Source organism: Kogia breviceps, chromosome 18, assembly GCF_026419965.1.
Source record: "Kogia breviceps isolate mKogBre1 chromosome 18, mKogBre1 haplotype 1, whole genome shotgun sequence".
NCBI lineage: Eukaryota > Metazoa > Chordata > Mammalia > Artiodactyla > Physeteridae > Kogia > Kogia breviceps.
This window is the reverse complement of record NC_081327.1, coordinates 259,378-277,866: the sequence shown is the minus strand read 5'-3', so window position 1 is coordinate 277,866 and position 18,489 is coordinate 259,378. Positions and strand designations below refer to the sequence as shown.

The window sequence follows — 18,489 nt, the reverse complement described above, 5'->3', positions numbered from 1 at the left end:
GATAAGGCCACAGGCTGCAGTGGCTGGGGGCCTTGGCCTCTCTGGGTGCGGCTCCCAGACTTCAATCCACCAGAGCCTGAGGTCTAACCCGCTGCCCAGCAGCTTCAAGGCCTGTGTCCCCCTGAGCAGTGGCATGAGCTGTGACTGACGACGACAGTCCAGAGGGGCCCAGGGTTTCTGGTCTGAAACGCTCCTGGAATTGGGATAGGGATAGGGGCGAGCCTTTATAGTCAGTCAGTATCGTTTACAATCAGTCAACAAACATTGCGGCTGCTGAGCACCTGTAATGCGCATGCCCCGAAGGTGGGCAAGCGGGGTTGGAGCGGACAAATGAAGGACCGCCCGGGTCACGTGGCTGGGCCCCTTCGGGTCTGAGAAGGGGAACTCCCACCCTTGGAGGCTGAGGTGGGCACCTGGAGGTGAGGAGCCTCAGGCGCCTTGGAGACGCACGTTCTGCCAGATGCCGCTCCCTGCCGTCTGCAGCCAGCATGCGTGTGCAGCTACAGTGGTCGCTGCCTCTACGAAGCCCACCGAGGAGGCGTCCACAACCCAGTTCGGCTCCAGAGTCTAGGCGGGGGATGCGAAGGCTTGGCACGTGCTCTCCACGCAGACCGCTGGGGTCAGTGGGTGCGGCTGCAGAGTGCGCAGGGCACGCACCACCGTGCCTACCCTGCACTCGATCAGTGACCTCTGCAGCACAGGCCCCAGCTGGATCAAAAAGGGCGGGGGCTGTTCCCCAGGCTCCTCCTCCAGGGCCCCTCCCCGACCCCCTCCCGCACGCGGTAATGGGGCAGGAGAGGCGGAGGCCAAAGAGAGACAATGGTCGGTCGGGGGGGACCCCGGCATGGGGTGAAGCGAAGGGTCCCCTTTCGGAGGCTCAGGCCCCAAGCAGCGGAGAGCGCGCGAGTGTGGGGGAGGGGGACCCGCGAGTGGTGCCCGCCCACGCACGCGGAGCTCGGACCACCGCGGACAGCAGTCGCGACGCCCTGGGCTCACTGAGCGGCCGGGTCCTGTAGCGCCTGCTTGGACGGGCCGCGACGAGGGCGGGCAAGGCTTCTGCCCTCACTAGACATGGCGTCGCTGACCTCACAGAGACCTCTGCGACTGTGCAGGGGTCCCGCCCAACGAACTGGCAAGTGCTGGAAATTGGACATCCGCCAGGCACAACCTTTGGGCAGGCTTCTGCAAGTACGCATGCGCCGGAGGTTTACGGTTTCCGTTTTGCACAGAGGGCGCCTTTACATGCTCACTTCGGATTGGTCCGTAAATACGCCTTATTCTTCTGCGCACGCGCCGCCTTCCGTGACCCGGAAGTTCTCGCCTCCCTTAAAAGCGTCGGCCCGCAACGTGCGGCCTTTTTTTGTCTGTGCCAGGGCGGCGTGTGGTCCACGCTGAGCGACCGAGACGCCTCGGCTGCGACTTGAGGTAAGGCTGCCGCGGAGTCGGAGGTCTGAAGGCCGATTCAGGGTCTTCCGGGAGCCGTGGGTGGGCCCCAAGACCGGGGGCTTCCCTCGGGCAGGGGACAAGGATGGAGGCGAGGGGAAGATTACTGTCGCCCCGTTGCTGATGCCCCGCCGCCGCTGTAGCCTTGCCCCCGGCGGACTGGGGAATGTTGGCCTGGTCTCTGCAGTTGTACTTTATTTATTATAAGAAGTTCCCGTTATCCTTGTATGCACGATGCACACTTTGGTTTGGACACGTTTTCTCCTAAATAGCAGCTCCTAATCCCCGCGTCGGGGTCGGACACCAAACTCGACCTTTGCACTGGTAAAGCGCAGAATTCATACCATTGATCCTTCTGTTTTACTGATGGGGAAGCTGAGTCCACAGCGGCTTGTAGACTCTCCTAGGATCGCAGAGCTTTTGGAGAACAAGGTTGGGGTTTGACTTCGAGCGGATGCAGCGTCAGGGCATTTGGCATCTCCTGCCCGTCTCTGGGCCGCCTTGCAACCGTTGAGGGGGTGCCTGCCAGCTGTTGGCCTCAGGGTTCCTGGGTGAGAGACAGGTGTTTCTTGCTGACAGATGAGTGGTTTTTTTTTAAGGTTCCACAAGGTGGACTCAGATGTTCACAGCCTTTCTCGGTTTCTGGTAACTTACCAATTCTTAGGTTGTGCGCTAGCCTCAGAGTCCGTGGTGAGTATGCCTGGGCTTTGACAGTTTCCATCCCTAGGATGACGGAGTGGGAGACAGCTGCACCTGCAGTAGCAGAGACCCCCGACATCAAGCTCTTTGGGAAGTGGAGCACCGATGATGTGCAGATCAATGACATTTCCCTGCAGGTGAGGGGCGTGTAATGATTGTGCTCCCCAGCTGGGAGTGGGGTCACTTGAAACTTGTAGCTGTCCCATTAAGTAGAGTTGAAGATGGGACAGATAAAGGAGGGATCCCTGGACCACCACACCCATCGTGTCCGGTTTTCCTTGTATCCTGTTAGAAGTTGCTACAATTTTTGTCAAGAGATGGTTCCTTCCTCAGAGGGAGTATCACATCCCACAAGTTGTTTAGTTAATTGTTTTGTAGTGAAATACATACAAAGTTCACCATGGTACCTTTTATTTATCTTTTTAGTTTCATATATTTTATTTTTTAAAGGTCATCTATAAGTTTTGAGTGTTTGTATTTTACTCAAGTATTGAAGATGACGAGGACAATATTTCATTCAGGCTATAAAATTTTACTTAAATTATATGTTTTAGAATTAAATAAAAATGGACAATATTCTTCAAGTTCAGAAGTTGTGCCTTGGAGAGAAGAGTCAATTAAATTATAAAGATCCAAATGCCTAAAACTCTAAATGCCTTACCATTGTCCCTCAGTATCTGAGGGGTGTTCCTTCCAGGAGCCCCCAAGTTTACCAGAATCTGCAGATGCTCAAGTCCCGTAAAGTGTGAGGGCCCAACGTTATCATTTTTCGTGGGGAAATCCAGTTGTCCCAGTACCTTTTGTTTTCGTCTCTTGGAGTTTTCTGTATCTTACTTGAATTTAGGCAATAAAATGTAACTTCAGTTTTGTTTATACATTATATGTATGTGTCTCAGCACCATTTGGTTTTTTTTGTTTGTTTTTGCAAGAAAATGAACCCTTTTGTTATGATTAAAGGGTCAGTACACTAAGGTGACATAGCAATCCTATATGTGTATGCACCAAACAACAGAACTTTGAAATACATGAAGCAGAAACTTACAGAACTTGTAAGAGGAATAGCAAATTTCTCAGTTATACTTCAGGACTTCATCATCCCTCTCTCCCTGCAGCTGACAGAAATACTAGGCAGAAAGTCAGCAAGGATGTAAAAAATCTGAGTAATAACCCCAACTAAGAGGATTGTGAAGACATTTATAGAAACTTCACCCAATGACAGCAGAATACACATTCATTTCAAGAAGCCTTACAGAACATTCAGCAAGATATACCACACCCTGGGTCATAAAACAAACTTCAAATTTAAACAGTCAAACCAAACGTGAAACAAATAAGAAATCAGTAACAAAAATATACCAGAGAATGCTCCAAACAGCAGGAAATGAAACAATATACTTCTAAATAATACACGGGAGACAGAGGAAGTCTCTAAGGGAATCAAGGGATTTTTAGAACTGAATAAATTGTAATGAAAACTTGTGGGATAAAGCTGGAACAGTACTGAAGGAACTTTATAATACCTAATGATTCGTTAGAAAAGGAAAAAAAGTTTCAAATCAATAATCTCAGCACCCCTCAAAAAATAAAAAGCAAAATACAACCAAAGCAAAGTAGAAGATGGGATATTATAAAGATCAGAACAGAAATCAGTGAAATTAAGAACAGAAAGGTAAAGGGACTTCCCTGGTGGTATAGTGGTTAAGACTGTGCTCTCAATGCAGGGGGCATAGGTTCTATCCCTGGTTGGGGAACTAAGATCCCACATGCACAGCACCATTTGTTGAAGAGAGTATTTATCCTATTGAATGGTCTTGGCACCCTTGTTGAAAATCAGTTGAGCAGGGATGTAAGGGTTTGTTTCTGAACTTGAACTCTATTTTATTGGTCTCTGCCTATCCTTTTGCCGATACTACACTGTCTTGATTACTATAGCTTTGTAATAGGTTTTGAAATTGGGAAGTAGGAGTTCTCCCACTGTATGTTGCCCCCATGCTGTTTTACACTTGGCCTCATTAGGACTTGCCTCTCACTGTTGTGGCCTCTCCCGTTGCGGAGCACAGGCTTCAGGAGCACAGGCTCAGCAGCCATGGCTCACGGGCGCAGCCGCTCTGCGGCATGTGGGATCTTCCCGGACCGGGGCACAAACCCGTGTCCCACTGCGCCACCAGGGAAACCCTCATTAGGACTTTTGTGGGGCCTTCATAAAAAGAAGTTTATGTTTTGTGACTGCATTGGTATAATGACGAATAAAATTCAGGTTTGATCATATTTTTCCTTTTCTTTTAAAAGAAATTAAAACTTTATGTTGCCTCTAAATATATAATGGTACTTAGGTACTGAGCTAATAAAGTCTTTGTAGGTCACATATGGTCTGTCGCATGCTTGCTTCCTTGTTTTCTTTTTCTTGCTTTTTTTTGTACAGCCCTTTAATAATGTAAAAACTATTTTTCACTTTTCCCTGGTCCTCTCCTGTGGGCTGGGAAAGCAGAAGTCAACATGGTATCAGAGTTCTCACTCTCTTGAAACCTGTGCTGGGCTCTACCATGGGGCCCAACAGCTTAACCAAACGCTTGCTGGGGCATTTGGTATTTGCAGGGTTTTTTTGGCACAGTGTGCGTCCCCGCATGGACACCCGTCTGTCTACTTGCCTGTTTGTGCAAGTGGTCCTCTCCAGGCTAGACACCAGACTGTCGTGCCTACATCAGAATCCTCTGTGTTCTTGTCCTGTTAATACTTGTAGAAACTCATTGTTTGTACATGTTGTCGTGTGTGTGGTAGAATGACTTTGTGTAGGTTTCATACTGGAAATACCAGAAGTCCTCACATACACAGTTCCTCTGACTCAACCCCCCTGAATGGTTTAGTGTTTCTAGACACCGTCTTGGGATATGTTATGTATATATAGGCAGGATTGTTGAATGACTGTTTTGAAACACTGGTTCTCTGGGTTAGTTCCCCCAACCCCTACCCCTTTAGGGGTACATTTTTGGGTGTCAGTAATGAGTGCCACTGGCATACTACAGTGCACGGGACAGCCCCTCCAGAACAGAGACTTATTTGATATAAAACGTCAGTGCAGAGTGAAGAACACTTAAAACAAGACTGGGGGGGCTTCCCTGGTGGCGCAGTGGTTGAGAGTCCACCTGCCGATGCAGGGGACACGGGTTCGTGCCCTGGTCCGGGAAGATCCCACATGCCGCGGAGTGGCTGGGCCTGTGAGCCATGGCCGCTGAGCCTGTGCTCTGCAACGGGAGAGGCCTGCGTACTGCAAAAAAAAAAAAAAAAAAAAAAAAAAACTACTGGTATGGTGGGTGGTTATCTACTTAGTTTTCCATACCCTTCCTCCCATTAGAAAGGAAGTACTCTTTTTAGTGTCCTGGTGAAGTCACTTGCTTCAGTTTACTTTTCTGTGGCAGGCAGGTGGGTGGGAGCTACCCCGAGTGGGTGTTCAGTCTCCCTGGTCCCCTGCCAAGATCCATCCCGCTCCTGACCATGGTCCCTTCACCCCCTCTTCCTGCTGCCCCAGGATTACATCGCCGTGAAGGAGAAGTATGCCAAATACCTGCCCCACAGTGCGGGGCGCTACGCGGCCAAGCGCTTCCGCAAGGCGCAGTGCCCCATCGTGGAGCGCCTCACCAACTCCATGATGATGCACGGCCGCAACAATGGCAAGAAGCTCATGACTGTGCGCATCGTCAAGCACGCCTTTGAGATCATCCACCTGCTCACGGGCGAGGTAGGGCCCCGAGGCCAGGTGGGGCGGAGTGCCCTTAGTACGCCCTGAAGCCAGCGGGTGCTCCGGGTTTTAGGGGTGAAGGGTCGGGGAGGGGTGCTTGCCAGGTACCTGGCTCACGGCCCTCCGCTCTCTCAGAACCCCCTGCAGGTCCTGGTGAACGCCATCATCAACAGCGGCCCTCGGGAGGACTCGACCCGCATTGGGCGAGCTGGTACAGTGAGGCGGCAGGCCGTGGACGTGTCCCCGCTGCGCCGTGTGAATCAGGTGGGCTGGGGGCTTTGGGGCACGCGTGGGTGGCCAGGCTCTGGCAGAATCCTGCCTGGGGCAACAGAGGCTGGCAGGTGGGAATGTTCATCTCTGTCTGCATGTTTACCTGGGTGTCAGGTAATGAAGGCTTCCTGGATTTGCACCCCACGCAGAGCAGGTCCTGCTCTCTGGGCCCTCTCCTGGGCAGCGTTTGAGTGAAGGGCCGTTTCATTTGGGGGTATGTTTTTACACTTTTTTAAAATTTTCTTGGACCATTTGAGAATCAGTTGCAGGTGTTTTGACCATTTCCCTGTTAACATTTCAGTGGGTGTCTCCCTAGAATAAAGATGTTCTGTCCCCACCATCACCCCCAAGAAATTTAACAGCAGGCTAACATTTGATATTACATCACCGTTCCAGTTTACGGAGCTGTCTCCAAGCATACTGTTTATAGCTGTTCATTTTGAGTCAAGGGTTCTGGGCCAGGAACCCATTGCATTTCCCTGTCACGGCTAGTTTTTAGGTCACCTGTCATCAAGGGCCCAGCTTCAGCCTTTGTGTCCGCACACTTGTTGTGCCCTCAGTCTGATCCCAGATCTAGCAGCGTGGCACCTGGGCAGCACTGTGGGCTCCCACTGTGTCTTTCCTCAGTTGGCCTGCGGGTGGCAACACGGTAGGCAGCATTTGTTGGGTCCCAGGGTACTGGAGAGCCGTGTCCCTGCGTGGTGTAGGGGCAACCCCCACTTAGCACAGGGACTCCTGTGCCCCTTAGGCCATCTGGCTGCTGTGCACAGGTGCCCGTGAGGCCGCCTTCCGGAACATCAAGACCATTGCCGAGTGCCTGGCAGACGAGCTCATCAACGCTGCCAAGGTGGGTGAGGACACCGGGGGCGGGGGGGGGGGGGGGCAAGTCTCAAGGGGAGGGTCCTCCAACATTGGAGCTAACCATCCCTTCTTGCAGGGCTCCTCCAACTCCTACGCTATCAAGAAGAAGGATGAGCTGGAACGTGTGGCCAAGTCCAACCGCTGATTGCCTGGCCACACCTGCAATAAACCTGGTTGCCTTTTGGGGTGGCCCCACCCACCTATGCCACTGTCTGTGCTCAATGGGGAAGGGTATCTGGGAGCAGGGGGTGAGGGGCAGGATGACTGGTGTTTTTGAGGAGCTGCCCATGTTCCTGGCATGTCTTCTGGTCTTTAGGGACCTGGACTCCCCAGGGAAGTGCGCAGCTCAGGAAGCACCACTGACTCAAAACCACGGCACCCCGGGCTGCAGGCCTGGCTGCCTGGACTGTTCCGGCAGATGTTGGAAATGAGAGGGTTGGGGTTGTCCTGGCAGAGATGTCACTGGTCTGGGGAGGGGCTTGGTGGCTGCAGCCCACCGCCCTGAGAGGTGTGTTGCCAGGAAGCAGCCCCGGGGAGGAAGCCAAGGCCTGGGCTCTGGACCTAGACCATTTCTAGCCCCTTGTCATTGGCTGGACAGGGCTGGTCCGGTCCAGTCTACTGTGGGGTCAGCCTGCCTTCAACCCCCAGGACTCCAGAAGCCCCACTCTTCCTGGACACACTACCCCCACCCAGAGCCACTGACACCCCAGATTGCACTCACCCCACCAGTGGCTCTAGATGGAGGATTCATGAGGTGTTGAAGACTGGGAGTGGTGGTGGGGACCGCCCCCCCGATGAGCCTCGACTGTCACTGCCCTGTCAGCCTGTGCCTCCTTCCTTGCACCTCCGACATCTGGCCGGAGTCAGGCTTGGTGTTCCCTGTCCTGGTGGCACCTCCCTGGGGGCAGGGAGGGCAGTGTGACAGGTCTGGTGGGAACCTGGCATCTGGAGGGAGTGGCGTGGAATGTCTCATCTGCGTGTCGCCCTTCGACAGCGTATTCAAGCTGCCCAAGTGCCTGGACTGAAGCCACGTCTTCTGCCTCGAGCGCCTGGCTCGTCTGTCTCTGGCCACGGCGGGCGGCGGCGACGCGGTGGCCCGTCCCGTGTGCCGCGCGACCACGCGCCTGGCCCCACGCCGCGGGCTCCCCGCGCTGCCCACGCAGCTCGGCCTGCTACCCGGCTCCGCACGCGCACCGCCGCCGCGCCAGGGCTCCGTGCGCTTCGACCGCCGGCGCTGCCTGCCGTACCTGCGGCAGCCGCCGCCCGCGCCCGGACCGCGCAAGGCCCGCCCCCCGCCGCCGCGCCGCCTGACGCTGCCCGCTCGGCCTGGGTCTTCCACGCGGCCGTCCCCCTGGCCGTGCTGGTGGCCACGGGCCTCGTGGTCACGGATTTCTACATCTTCCTCATCCCGCGCGCCACCACCTCCAGCCCCGCGCGGCCCCAGCTCGTGGCGCTCGCCCCGGCTCCCGGCTTCTCCTGGTTCCCGCCTCGGCCCACGCCGGCGGCGCCCTGGACCCCCGGCCGGGTGCCGCGCCCCGTGGGCCCTGACCTGAATGCCGCCCCGGCGGGGGCTGCGGAGGACGCGCTGGAGCCCGAGGGAGTTCCCGAAGAGACAGAGACGCCGGACGGGCCCTTGGACCGCAGGTGGGGGGCGGAGGCTGGGCCTGACTGGGCCCCGCGGGCACGCGGCGGGAGGAGGCGGTGGGGGACGCAGTAAACGCATCTGCGCCGCAGGCCCTGCCTCAGGCCTGAGGACCCCAGTGTCATCCTGATGCTCGCCATGATCCCCGTGGAGGCCTTGGAGGGCGCATTGCGAGCACCCATTTCTCTAGAGAGGCCTGAAGGGATCATTCCTGGCATCATTAGCACGGAGCAGGGACCCTCTCAAGGAGCAGCCCTGACACCAACCCCTGTGGGCATCCCGCTGTGGGACCCCCATGTCTGTAAAGGTCCTGCTGGGAGGCAGTCATAAACCAGCTGGGGGTACACTCGGTCCAGCCGCAGAGTCCCCCTGACCAACATCGTGCAGTGGCCCTGCTAGGGGTACCCCATCCCTGATCCTCGTAAGGGTCCTACTGAGTACACCACAATCATCAGAGCTCCAGGAGAACGCTCATCCTTGGCTGGCACCAGAGCTTAAGTCTCTGATTTACTCATCCTTTGCGCTTCCTGCAGGTGCTGGGGGCCCCCATCTTTGGATGGCAGACTATTCCCTGGCCACACCTGGGAGTGGCCCACGGCAGGACCAACCCCCCCACTCCTACCCAGGCTGTGGAGTTGCTGCATGCAGGCTGAGCCTGGGTGGGATCCAGCCATCTCCGTGCTGGTTCTGCATTTGCTGCCTTACACACCTGGATGGGGCTTGGGCTTGAAGGGGGAGGTGTGGCCTGGCCAGGACTGGGGAGAGACAGGCGGGGCCTGAGCCTCAAAGACTGGCTGCCACTTGGGTCCTGAATATCAACTTGCAATGGGGCCTCGACTTCCCCTATGGCTAGTGGCTTCTGGGATTCTCCTAATATGCTGAGGGGCAGCTGTGGTCACTGAGGCTCAAAGAGGCCAAGGTTGCCCTCTGGGTCAGACAATGTCGTGTGATTTGGGGTGAGGGGTCACTCCTGGACATCCCTGGCCCCTCTCCTTAGCCACCAGAGCCCTCATCACCCCCACCTCCACTCATTAAATACTCAGCGTCGGTTACTTCACCTCCTCCAGGGCTCCATCAGCATTTTGTGGCAACCCTGCTGTAGGCCAGGGTGAATGAAGCCTCAGGCCTCCTTCAGCAGGGAGAGTGGGCCTCCTCTCAGAAGCCTTCCTGGGTTAGTCGCAGTGGGGTAGATAGCAGCCACCTTCTGCACAAACTGAACATGGACTTTCTGTCTCCCCCCAGGCCCTGGAGCCCCCAGTCTGCCTCACTTCACCCCAGGTTGGGATGCTGTGTGTGGCAGGTGGGCATCCAGCATTTTCCAGAGAGAAATGTGACTTCTTTGGGGCTAGAGGCTCCTGTTTGATTTGTTTACATGTCTGTCCTCAGCACCTGGCATACAGTGGGTGCCAAGTACTTTTGTAGGGAATGACAGCATTGCCGGTAACCAAGAAGCAACCCAGGAATGTCTGCGGGCATCCTAGGTTCACCCGGCTCCCAGCCACCTTGACCTAGGCATGTCAGTGGAGCTCCTTCTGATGGGAGCCGCTGCTTCCAGGTGGGAAGCAGGAGGAGGAACATCAGGGTGTCCTAGGGAGTGTCTTCCTGGACCAGTTCTTGTCCCACATACATCTGGGGCCAATGACAAGTACAGGGGCCAGGACCAGTGTGCTGGGTCACTGGGCAGGCACAGCCCAGCCTGACAGGGAGGAGACCTGGTCAGGAAGGAGCAGGACTGACTGGTGGTCTGTATTGGTTTTCCCCGGCGGCTGCAACAAATTACCACCAAATCAGGTCCTTAGAACAGCACGTGTTAGTTATCTTACAGTTTTGCGGGCCAAGGGTGTTGAAATCAGTTTCACCAGGCTAAAATGGAGGTGTCCACAGGGCGAGTTCCTTCTGGCTGCTCTGAGACAGTATTTCCTTAGCTTTTCTAGCTTTTCTATCTGCATTCCTTGGCTTCCTCCTCTGTCTTAAGAGGCAACAGTGTAGCCTCTTGCAATCTGTTCCTGACTCTCCTGCCTCTCTCTTTCACTTATAAAGACACTGGGATTGCACTGAGGCCACCCAGATAATCCGGGATAACCTCTCCAACTCAATATCCTTAATTTAATCACATCTGCAAAGTCCATTTTGCCATGTGAGGTAACAGATTCACATATTCCGGGGATTAGTATCTGTATACCTTTGGGGGCCCTGACTAGGCTTACCAGAGGGTCTCCAATATGCCCCTCCTCATCCCTTCCCTCTTCCACCTCAGGCTGGGAGAGTTACGTGAGGGAGTAGAACTGGCAGGGATGGGCCCAGCCAGGGGGGTCAGAAGGGGCCCTTGGTGGTGGTGCACAGAAGAGAAAGATGATGCTTTCTGCCTGAGGGTGTTCAAGGAAGGCTGCCTGGAGGAAGAGGCCTGGGGCTGTATCTTTAAGGATGCTAAGGGGTAACGCCAGCTGGCATTGAGGCAGGGGTCACTAAGCAGGGAACTGGTGGCTGAGGGCAGTGGGCAGGTCTGGCTCCTCCCTGTCCTAACGTGCTTCCTCCTCTGGACTGTGGGGAAGGGTTGCTTCTCCACCCTCCCAGCTGGGAGCCTGAGACCTCAGTCTCTCTTCCCATAAAATGAAGCCTACCTCGATGTCTGCCCGCCCACTGCCCACGAACAAAAGGGCTGCCTGAAACAACCCCCGGCCGTGATCACAGGAGACTCCTCCTGACACTTGCCTACCAGCCTGTGTGGCCACCTGGAGCTGTGCTCTCCCGGCCCGCCCTCTGCCTACTCCATCCCTGCCTGACGGCCCCACCACGCCTCTGCCCCAGGCTTGCCCCGCAACCGCAGCTCTCCTCCATCCTCCGAGTTTTCCATCCTCTGAGTCTTTCCCGCTCACAAACCTAAGCGGTGTTCGAGGCGGGGAAAGCTAGGAGGTTGGGCGTGACCTTAATTGCCATAGCAACCTGGCCCGCCTTCTCCCCGCCGCTCTGTAGGGCTGCGCGCGCATCTTGCCTCTCCCGGAGCCTGGTGGGAGGGGCAGAGAAGGCGCACCAGCACTGATAGCCAATCGAAAGCTTCAGACTGTCGTTGCTATGGCGATTTTGCCCGCTTTCGGCTTGTCGCGCGCATCGTGCACACGTGTGTGGGGGAGAATTGGGGGAGGCGTGTGTGTGTGTGTGTGTGTGTGTGTGTGTGTGTGTGTGTGTGTGTGTGTGTGTGTGTAAGTAATTGGGGGAGGCGTGTGTGTGTTTGTCCGACCAATCAAGGGCCTGAAGCTGAAACGAAGGCCGACCTGGGAAGTGCTGGGATCCTCCGTCCCAAGGGGGAAACAGGCTCGAATTGGGGAGCCTCTCCCCTAGGGGCACACACCTTGGCGGGGTAGAGCTGGGCCTGTCCTCCTAAGCTGCGGCTTCCTCTGCCCTGTCAGTCTCTGCAGAGGCTTGGGGCCAGAGGGTCCAGGAGAGACTTATGACCTGCGTCCCTCTTTCTGGGGCATGGATGTTTCCACTCTAATGGCCGTGGGAAACTCCACATTGGGTATGGGACTTCTCCCAGGAATCTTCCAGAAATCTACTCGTTTTTATTTTTTTTTATTTTTATTTTTTTTTGCGTATGCGGGCCTCTCACTGTTGTGGCCTCTCCCGTTGCGGAGCACAGGCTCCGGACGCTCAGGCTCAGCGTGCACGGCTCACAGGCCCAGCCGCTCCGCGGCACGTGGGATCTTCCCGGACCGGGGCACGAACCCGCGTCCCCTGCATCGGCAGGCGGACTCTCAATCGCTGCGCCACCAGGGAAGCCCTCGTTTTTATTTTTAATAATAGCTTTCTTGAAATGTAATTCACACACCATACAATTTGCCCATTTAGAGTGTACAATTCATCGGGTTGTATGATCACACAATTTATGCAACCATCACCACTATTGAATTACAGAACATTTGCAAAAAGAAGCCCCATACCCTTTCGAGTCATGTCCCATTTCTCCTTTTCCACAACCCCTGGCAACCATTAGTCTACTTTTTGTCTCTATGGATTTGCCTATTCTGGACATTTCGTACCAATAGAATCATACAGTTTGTAGAAATCCACTCTTAAAAACAGCAGTGTGTGAATTGTACTTCCCAACTGGTGGGGCCAGCTCAGCCATGGCTGTGGACTCTGGAGCCAGAGAGATGTGGGTGTGACTCCTGCTTCTATTACGGCCTTGTTCTTAGCCCTTCTGAAATTCACTCTCCACTTGGGGAGTGGTGGGGTGTACTCTTGGCCTTGGGCTCTCCTGGCTTCGCTCAGGCCGTGCTCCTCGCTTTCAGGTACTGGTGGGCTGTGACAGGGCTGAGGGTCTCTGCTGGATTTTGAGGAGCCGCAGGAGGACAGACACAACCGGAGCAGATGGGTCCTGGGAGCTTGTCCTCTGGGCAGCCTTGTTTCCGGCCAAGCATTTGCCCCAGTGAGCCATGGGCCTACTCGATATGTGTCGCATGCTGAAATTTCATCTCAGAGTTCTTTCCTTATCTCAAGGGACACCTGTGATATTTGCCAGGCTCTGGGCTGGCTGCTGAGCTTGTAGCAGTGAACAAGAAGGTCACAGATGTTCTTATTTCTCTCTTCCTTAGAAGTCACGTTCCAGGGCAGAGCTGGACAGTCCACAGCCAAACCATTCATAGTATTCTTTAGGTCAAAGCTAAGTGTTCTGTGGAAGACAAAGCAAAATGATATGACAAAGACTGTCGGGGGCCCAACTTCAATGGTGGGGTCAGGGAGTAGAAGCACAGATGCCCAAACAAGGCAAGCAGAGGCCAGGGAACAGCCTGCAAGGCTGAGAAAATGGCAAGAGCAAAGGCCCTGATGCAGGGACAGGCTTACTGGCGCCACCGTCAGGAGCAGAGGGCCACTGGAGGAGGGGTGGCTAAGACGGACAAGAGTGTGGGAGGGTTGGTGCTGGTAAAGAGCACTTAGTGACACATGGGTTCTTTTGTTTCTCTTTCTTTCTTAAGGTATTATTTAGGAAGCCAGTCTAGGTACATTATGAGCTTCATGTTCTCATACTTGAGGTATCCCCAAGATAAGGAGGCAGCTTATTCTTGAGAGATGCTGCCTGTTTTCCAGGGGGTTTAAAGCCTCATCGTGTTTTGTGCTAAGAAGTAGGCTACAGTTGGGACTTCCCAGGTGATCCAGTGAGTAAGACTCCACTCTCCCAATGCAGGGGACCGGGTTCAATCCCTGATCAGGGAACTAGATCCCACATACATGCCACAACTAAGACCTGGAGCAGCCAAAATAAATATATGTTTTTTTTTTAAGCGGGGGGCAGGAATAGAGACACCGACATAGAGGACACGGTTGGGGTGGGGGGAAGGGGAAGCTGGAACAAAGTGAGAGAGTGGCATGGACATATATACACTACCGAATGTAAAATGGATAGCTAGTGGGAAGCGGCCATGTAGCACAGGGAGATCAACTCGGTGCTTTGTGACCACCTAGAGGGGTGGGATAGGGAGGGTGGGAGGGAGACACAAGAGGGAGGCGCTACGGGGATATATGTATACGAATAGCTGATTCACTTTGTTATAAAGCAGAAACTAACACCATTGTAAAGCAATTATACTCCAATAAAGATATTTTTTTAAAAAAGAATTAGGCTACAGTCTTGAAGAAGACATTGATCTTTCTGCCTGTCTTAGTTTCTGCCTCAGCCTTTTCTATTGTCGTATATTGTTGCTGGGAGAATCTGGCACTGCACTGGGCGGGGACACCTGGAAGCTTGTGCCTGGTCTCTCCTAGAACCTGCCCTGTATGCCTCTTTCCTTTGCCAATTTTTTTTTTTTTTTTTTTTTTTTTTTTTTTTTTTTTTTGTGGTATGCGGGCCTCTCACTGTTGTGGCCTCTCCCGTTGCGGAGCACAGGCTCCGGACGCGCAGGCCTAGCGGCCACGGCTCACGAGCCCAGCCGCTCCGCGGCACGTGGGATCTTCCCGGACCAGGGCACGAACCCGCGTCCCCTGCAACGGCAGGCGGACTCTCAACCACTGCGCCACCAGGGAAGCCCTCCTTTGCCAATTTTAATTTGTACCTTTTCATTGTAATAAATTGTAACTAAGAGTTTGACAGATTTTCTGAGTTCAATGTGTCCTTTTAGGCAGTCTTCAGAACCGAGGGCTCTGAGGTAGCTCCTAGCTGTCTTGCAGGGCTTGGCATGGCCGCCTCCTGCCAGCTGCTGACTTGTGATGCGAGGGCGCCCTTGTGAGCTTCGATCTTCACCTGCAGGCGGCGCTGGAGTCAGTCGCACTGCGACTGCTGAGTGTGGCCATCCCCATCCTCTCCTCCTCCAGCAAATTCCTTGCAGCCATCTTTGTTTTACACGCCGCTCCTCTGGTTAAATTCTTCAGCTCTGTGACTTCTTAATCAGGGGTCAGCAAACTTTTTCTGTAAAGAGCCAGATAGTAAATATTTTCACCTTTGCAGGATGTGAAGTTTCTGGTCACTGCTCAACTCTGCCACCATAGAGTCAAAGTACCATAAACAATATGTAAATGCATGGCCGTGGCTGTGTTCCAATAAAACTCTATTTATGGACGTGGAAATCTGAATTTCATGTACTTTTCATGTCATGAAATAGTATTCTTTGGATTTTTTTTTCAATCACTAAAAAAATGTAAGAACTGTTCTCATTTGGGGATGAGACAAAAACAGAAAATGGCCTGTATTTGGCCCACAGGCTGAGCCCTGGCTTCAATTACTCACGACTCTCGACTTTGATTTCCAGGGATCCCCAGAAGTGAGTGTCCTTTCCTGACTGGTTGTGTGCATGTGGTCTGAGAAGCATTATTCACGTCTGCACCAGGCTGGAGTATGGCTCTTCTGATCCAGCCCGCTCTGGGTGGTCCCTCCGACTCCCCATGGGATACAGACTTGGCTCATCAACACAGGTGGCCCCTCCCTTGCCAAAAGGCCAGTCCAGAGCTTGATGCTCCCAGCAGTTCCAGACTCCCCTCTTAAGCAGAGTGAAGGGCTCTGTAGTGGGAAGAATAATGGCCCCCAAAGATATCCATGTCCTCATCCCTAGAATGCGTGAATGTTAATTACCGTATACGGCTGAAGAAACTGCAGATGTGATCGAGGCTCTTAAAATGGAGAGATTATCCTGGATTCTCTGGGTAGGCCCTCAGTGCAATCACGAGTACCCTTCAAGAGGGAGACAGAGGAGACAGAGAAAGAGATGTGACGACGGAGGCAGAGATTGGAGTAATGTGGCCACAAGCCAAGGAAGGCTGGCAGCCACCAGGAGATGGAAGGGGCAAGGAACAGATTCTCCTCTGGACACTATGGAAGGCACGTGATCCTGCTGACACCTTGATTCTGGACTTCTAGCCCCCACAGCTGTCAGACAATAAACGTCTGGGTTTTTTGGTTTTGTTTGTTTGTTTATTTATTTATTTATTGGCTGCGTTGGGTCTTCGTGGCTGCACACGGGCTTTCTCTAGTAGCGGTGAGCAGGGGCTAATCTTCGTGGAGGTGCACGGGTGGGATTCAGTAGTTGTGGTGCACGGGCTCAGTAGTTGTGGCTCTCGGGCTCTAGAGCACAGGTTCAGTAGTTGTGGCGCACGGGCTTTAGTTGTGGCTCTTGGGCTCTAGAACACAGGTTCAGTAGTTGTGGCTCACGGGCTTAGTTGCTCCGTGGCATGTGGGATCTTCCCGGACCAGGGCTCGGTCCCAATGTCCCCTGCATTGGCAGGCGGATTCTTAACCACTGAGCCACCAGGGAAGACCTGTGTGTTGTTTTAAGCCACCCAGTTCCTGGTCCTTTTTTATGGCAGCCTAGGAAATGAATATGCCTATTGTTCCTTCCCCTTTCTGGACATTCCACCCTCTTGCCATTTCTTTTTTCTTTTTCTGTTTTTTTGACCATGCCACACAGCTTGCAGGATCTTAGTTCCCCGACCAGGGATGGAACCCAGGCCCCCAGCATTGGACACACAGAGTCATAACCACTGGACCACCAGGGAACTCCCAGGATTGCCATTTCTAGTCTGACTTCCTCCCCTGCCTGTTTCCCACCTCTCTGTTCTCTGTCCTCTGCCTCTTATCTGCTCCTCTCTGCAGTGCTCCTTCACTCTTCACTGCTGCTTCTGCAGTGCTCTCCAAGTTGGCCTTCACTTAGTGTGTCATGAGGTGTGCACATATGCTTGAATAGTCCTTCAACACCAGCTACTCCGTTACAGTTGGATTTTCCTGGGCCTGAACACATCCTTCTACACAATGTTCACAGATGAAACCCATTTACAGAGGAGTGTGTTTGAGAGTCTACCTCCAAGCAGACTCTCCATCTTCTGTATTCATCGCTGTCTCCTTGCCCTTCCTGAGGAACCCTCCACTCTGTGATCTTGCACAGTAGCCCGTTAACCTGACTCAAGTCTCCTCAGTGGACATATTCTGGGTGTCAGACACACATGTGTGATGGGGCTGTCCTCTCCTATCCAAGTCAAGATGCACTTTTGCCAGCATTTCTTGGCTTTCCCGTTGTTGATTTGGCGTGCGGGATGAGGAGGCACCTTTCAAGCAGGGTGTTGCTGTAAGAGTGTCACAAGTCCTCAAGGGAGGTCCTTCCACCCAGAAGAGCACCCCTGTGACACATGTAGTCCAGTCTTTTTTAAAAAATCTAAAATGTGTTTATTAGGATGGTTTCGCATTCATCTTGATTCCGTGTGCTTTTAGTGCCTTTTTTTAAAACATGTGGTTCAGTCTTAAAGACTTACACCTAGCTGAGCATTAAGAAATAATCCTTGGGTAGGAACCATACATATGTGGGGCATGTGCGAGAGGCTTCTAGTTCAGTGCAAAATTTCACCAGCACCCATCTTCCAGTAATAATAATGTGTTAATAACCATGGTGGTAATGAAGTAATAACACTTACTGAGAGTTCACTGAATTCCAAGCACTATGGTTTGCCTGTCATACCTTTTATTTGAAGCTCATAACACCTCCACAGATAAGTCCTAGAGGCTGTGAAGAAGCTAAGGACATAGACTCCAGAGCTAAACTATGTGGGTTCACATCCCACCCCAGCTAATAATAAGCTCTGTGCTCTTGGACAAATAATGTAAGCTTTTTGGGCTTCAGCTTCCTTAATTTAAAAATGGGGGACTTCCCTGGTCGCGCAGCCGTTGGGAGTCCACCTGCCGATGCAGGGGACACGAGTTCGTGCCCCGGTCTGGGAAGATCCCACATGCCGCGGAACGGCTGGGCCCGTGAGCCATGGCCGCTGAGCCTGCGCGCCCGGAGCCTGTGCTGCGCAACGGGAGAGGCCACAACAGTGAGAGGCCCGCATACATCACAAAAATTTTTTTTTAAAATTAAAAATGGGGCCAATAGGGAATTCCCTGGCAGTCCAGTGGTTAGGCCTCTGCGCTTCCATTTCAGGGAGCACGGGTTTGATCCCTGATTGGGAACTAAGATCCTGCAAGCCACGCATAGTGTGGCCACAAATAAATAAAAAATTAAAATGGGGCTGATAGGGCTTCCCTGGTGGCGCAGTGGTTCAGAGTCCACCTGCCGATGCAGGGATCACGGGTTCGTGCCCCGGTACGGGAGGATCCCGCATGCCGCGGAGCGGCTGGGCCCGTGGGCCATGTCCGCTGAGCCTGCGTGTCCGGAGCCTGTGCTCCGCAACGGGAGAGGCCGCGACAGTGAGAGGCCCGCGTACCACAAAAAAAACAACAACAACAAAAAAATGGGGCTGATAATGGCCCATGCTCTCTTGGTGTTTGAGAGGCTCAAGTTGATATGGGTAAAGGACATCGAGCAGAAATCAAAATGTGCAGTACTTGCTAATATCTCTATATCATAGGTGAGGACACCAGAGT

At 53.5% G+C, this 18,489-nt stretch overlaps 2 protein-coding genes across 3 annotated transcripts; both read left to right on the top strand.

Annotated features, from left to right (window-relative positions):
- The first annotated feature begins 1,309 nt into the window (after positions 1 to 1,309).
- Positions 1,310 to 7,212, top strand: RPS5 (ribosomal protein S5). Of its 2 annotated transcripts, none has more exons than XM_059044753.2 (6): positions 1,310 to 1,425; positions 2,171 to 2,279; positions 5,669 to 5,878; positions 6,014 to 6,142; positions 6,897 to 6,995; positions 7,086 to 7,212. In XM_059044753.2, the coding sequence occupies exons 2-6, from the start codon at positions 2,172 to 2,174 to the stop codon at positions 7,152 to 7,154; spliced, it is 615 nt and encodes a 204-aa protein (XP_058900736.1). In that variant the 5' UTR covers positions 1,310 to 1,425; position 2,171; the 3' UTR covers positions 7,155 to 7,212. The 2 variants fall into 2 exon arrangements, with proteins under 2 accessions (XP_058900736.1, XP_058900737.1); XM_059044754.2 differs by having other exon boundaries at positions 1,311 to 1,425; positions 2,158 to 2,279.
- Positions 7,213 to 7,803: 591 nt separating this feature from the next.
- Positions 7,804 to 9,712, top strand: RNF225 (ring finger protein 225). Its single transcript, XM_059045588.2, is given in 3 exon segments — positions 7,804 to 8,326; positions 8,329 to 8,653; positions 9,185 to 9,712. Coding segments are annotated over 3 exon segments (1,095 nt in total). The 3' UTR covers positions 9,432 to 9,712.
- The last annotated feature ends 8,777 nt before the right edge of the window (positions 9,713 to 18,489 follow it).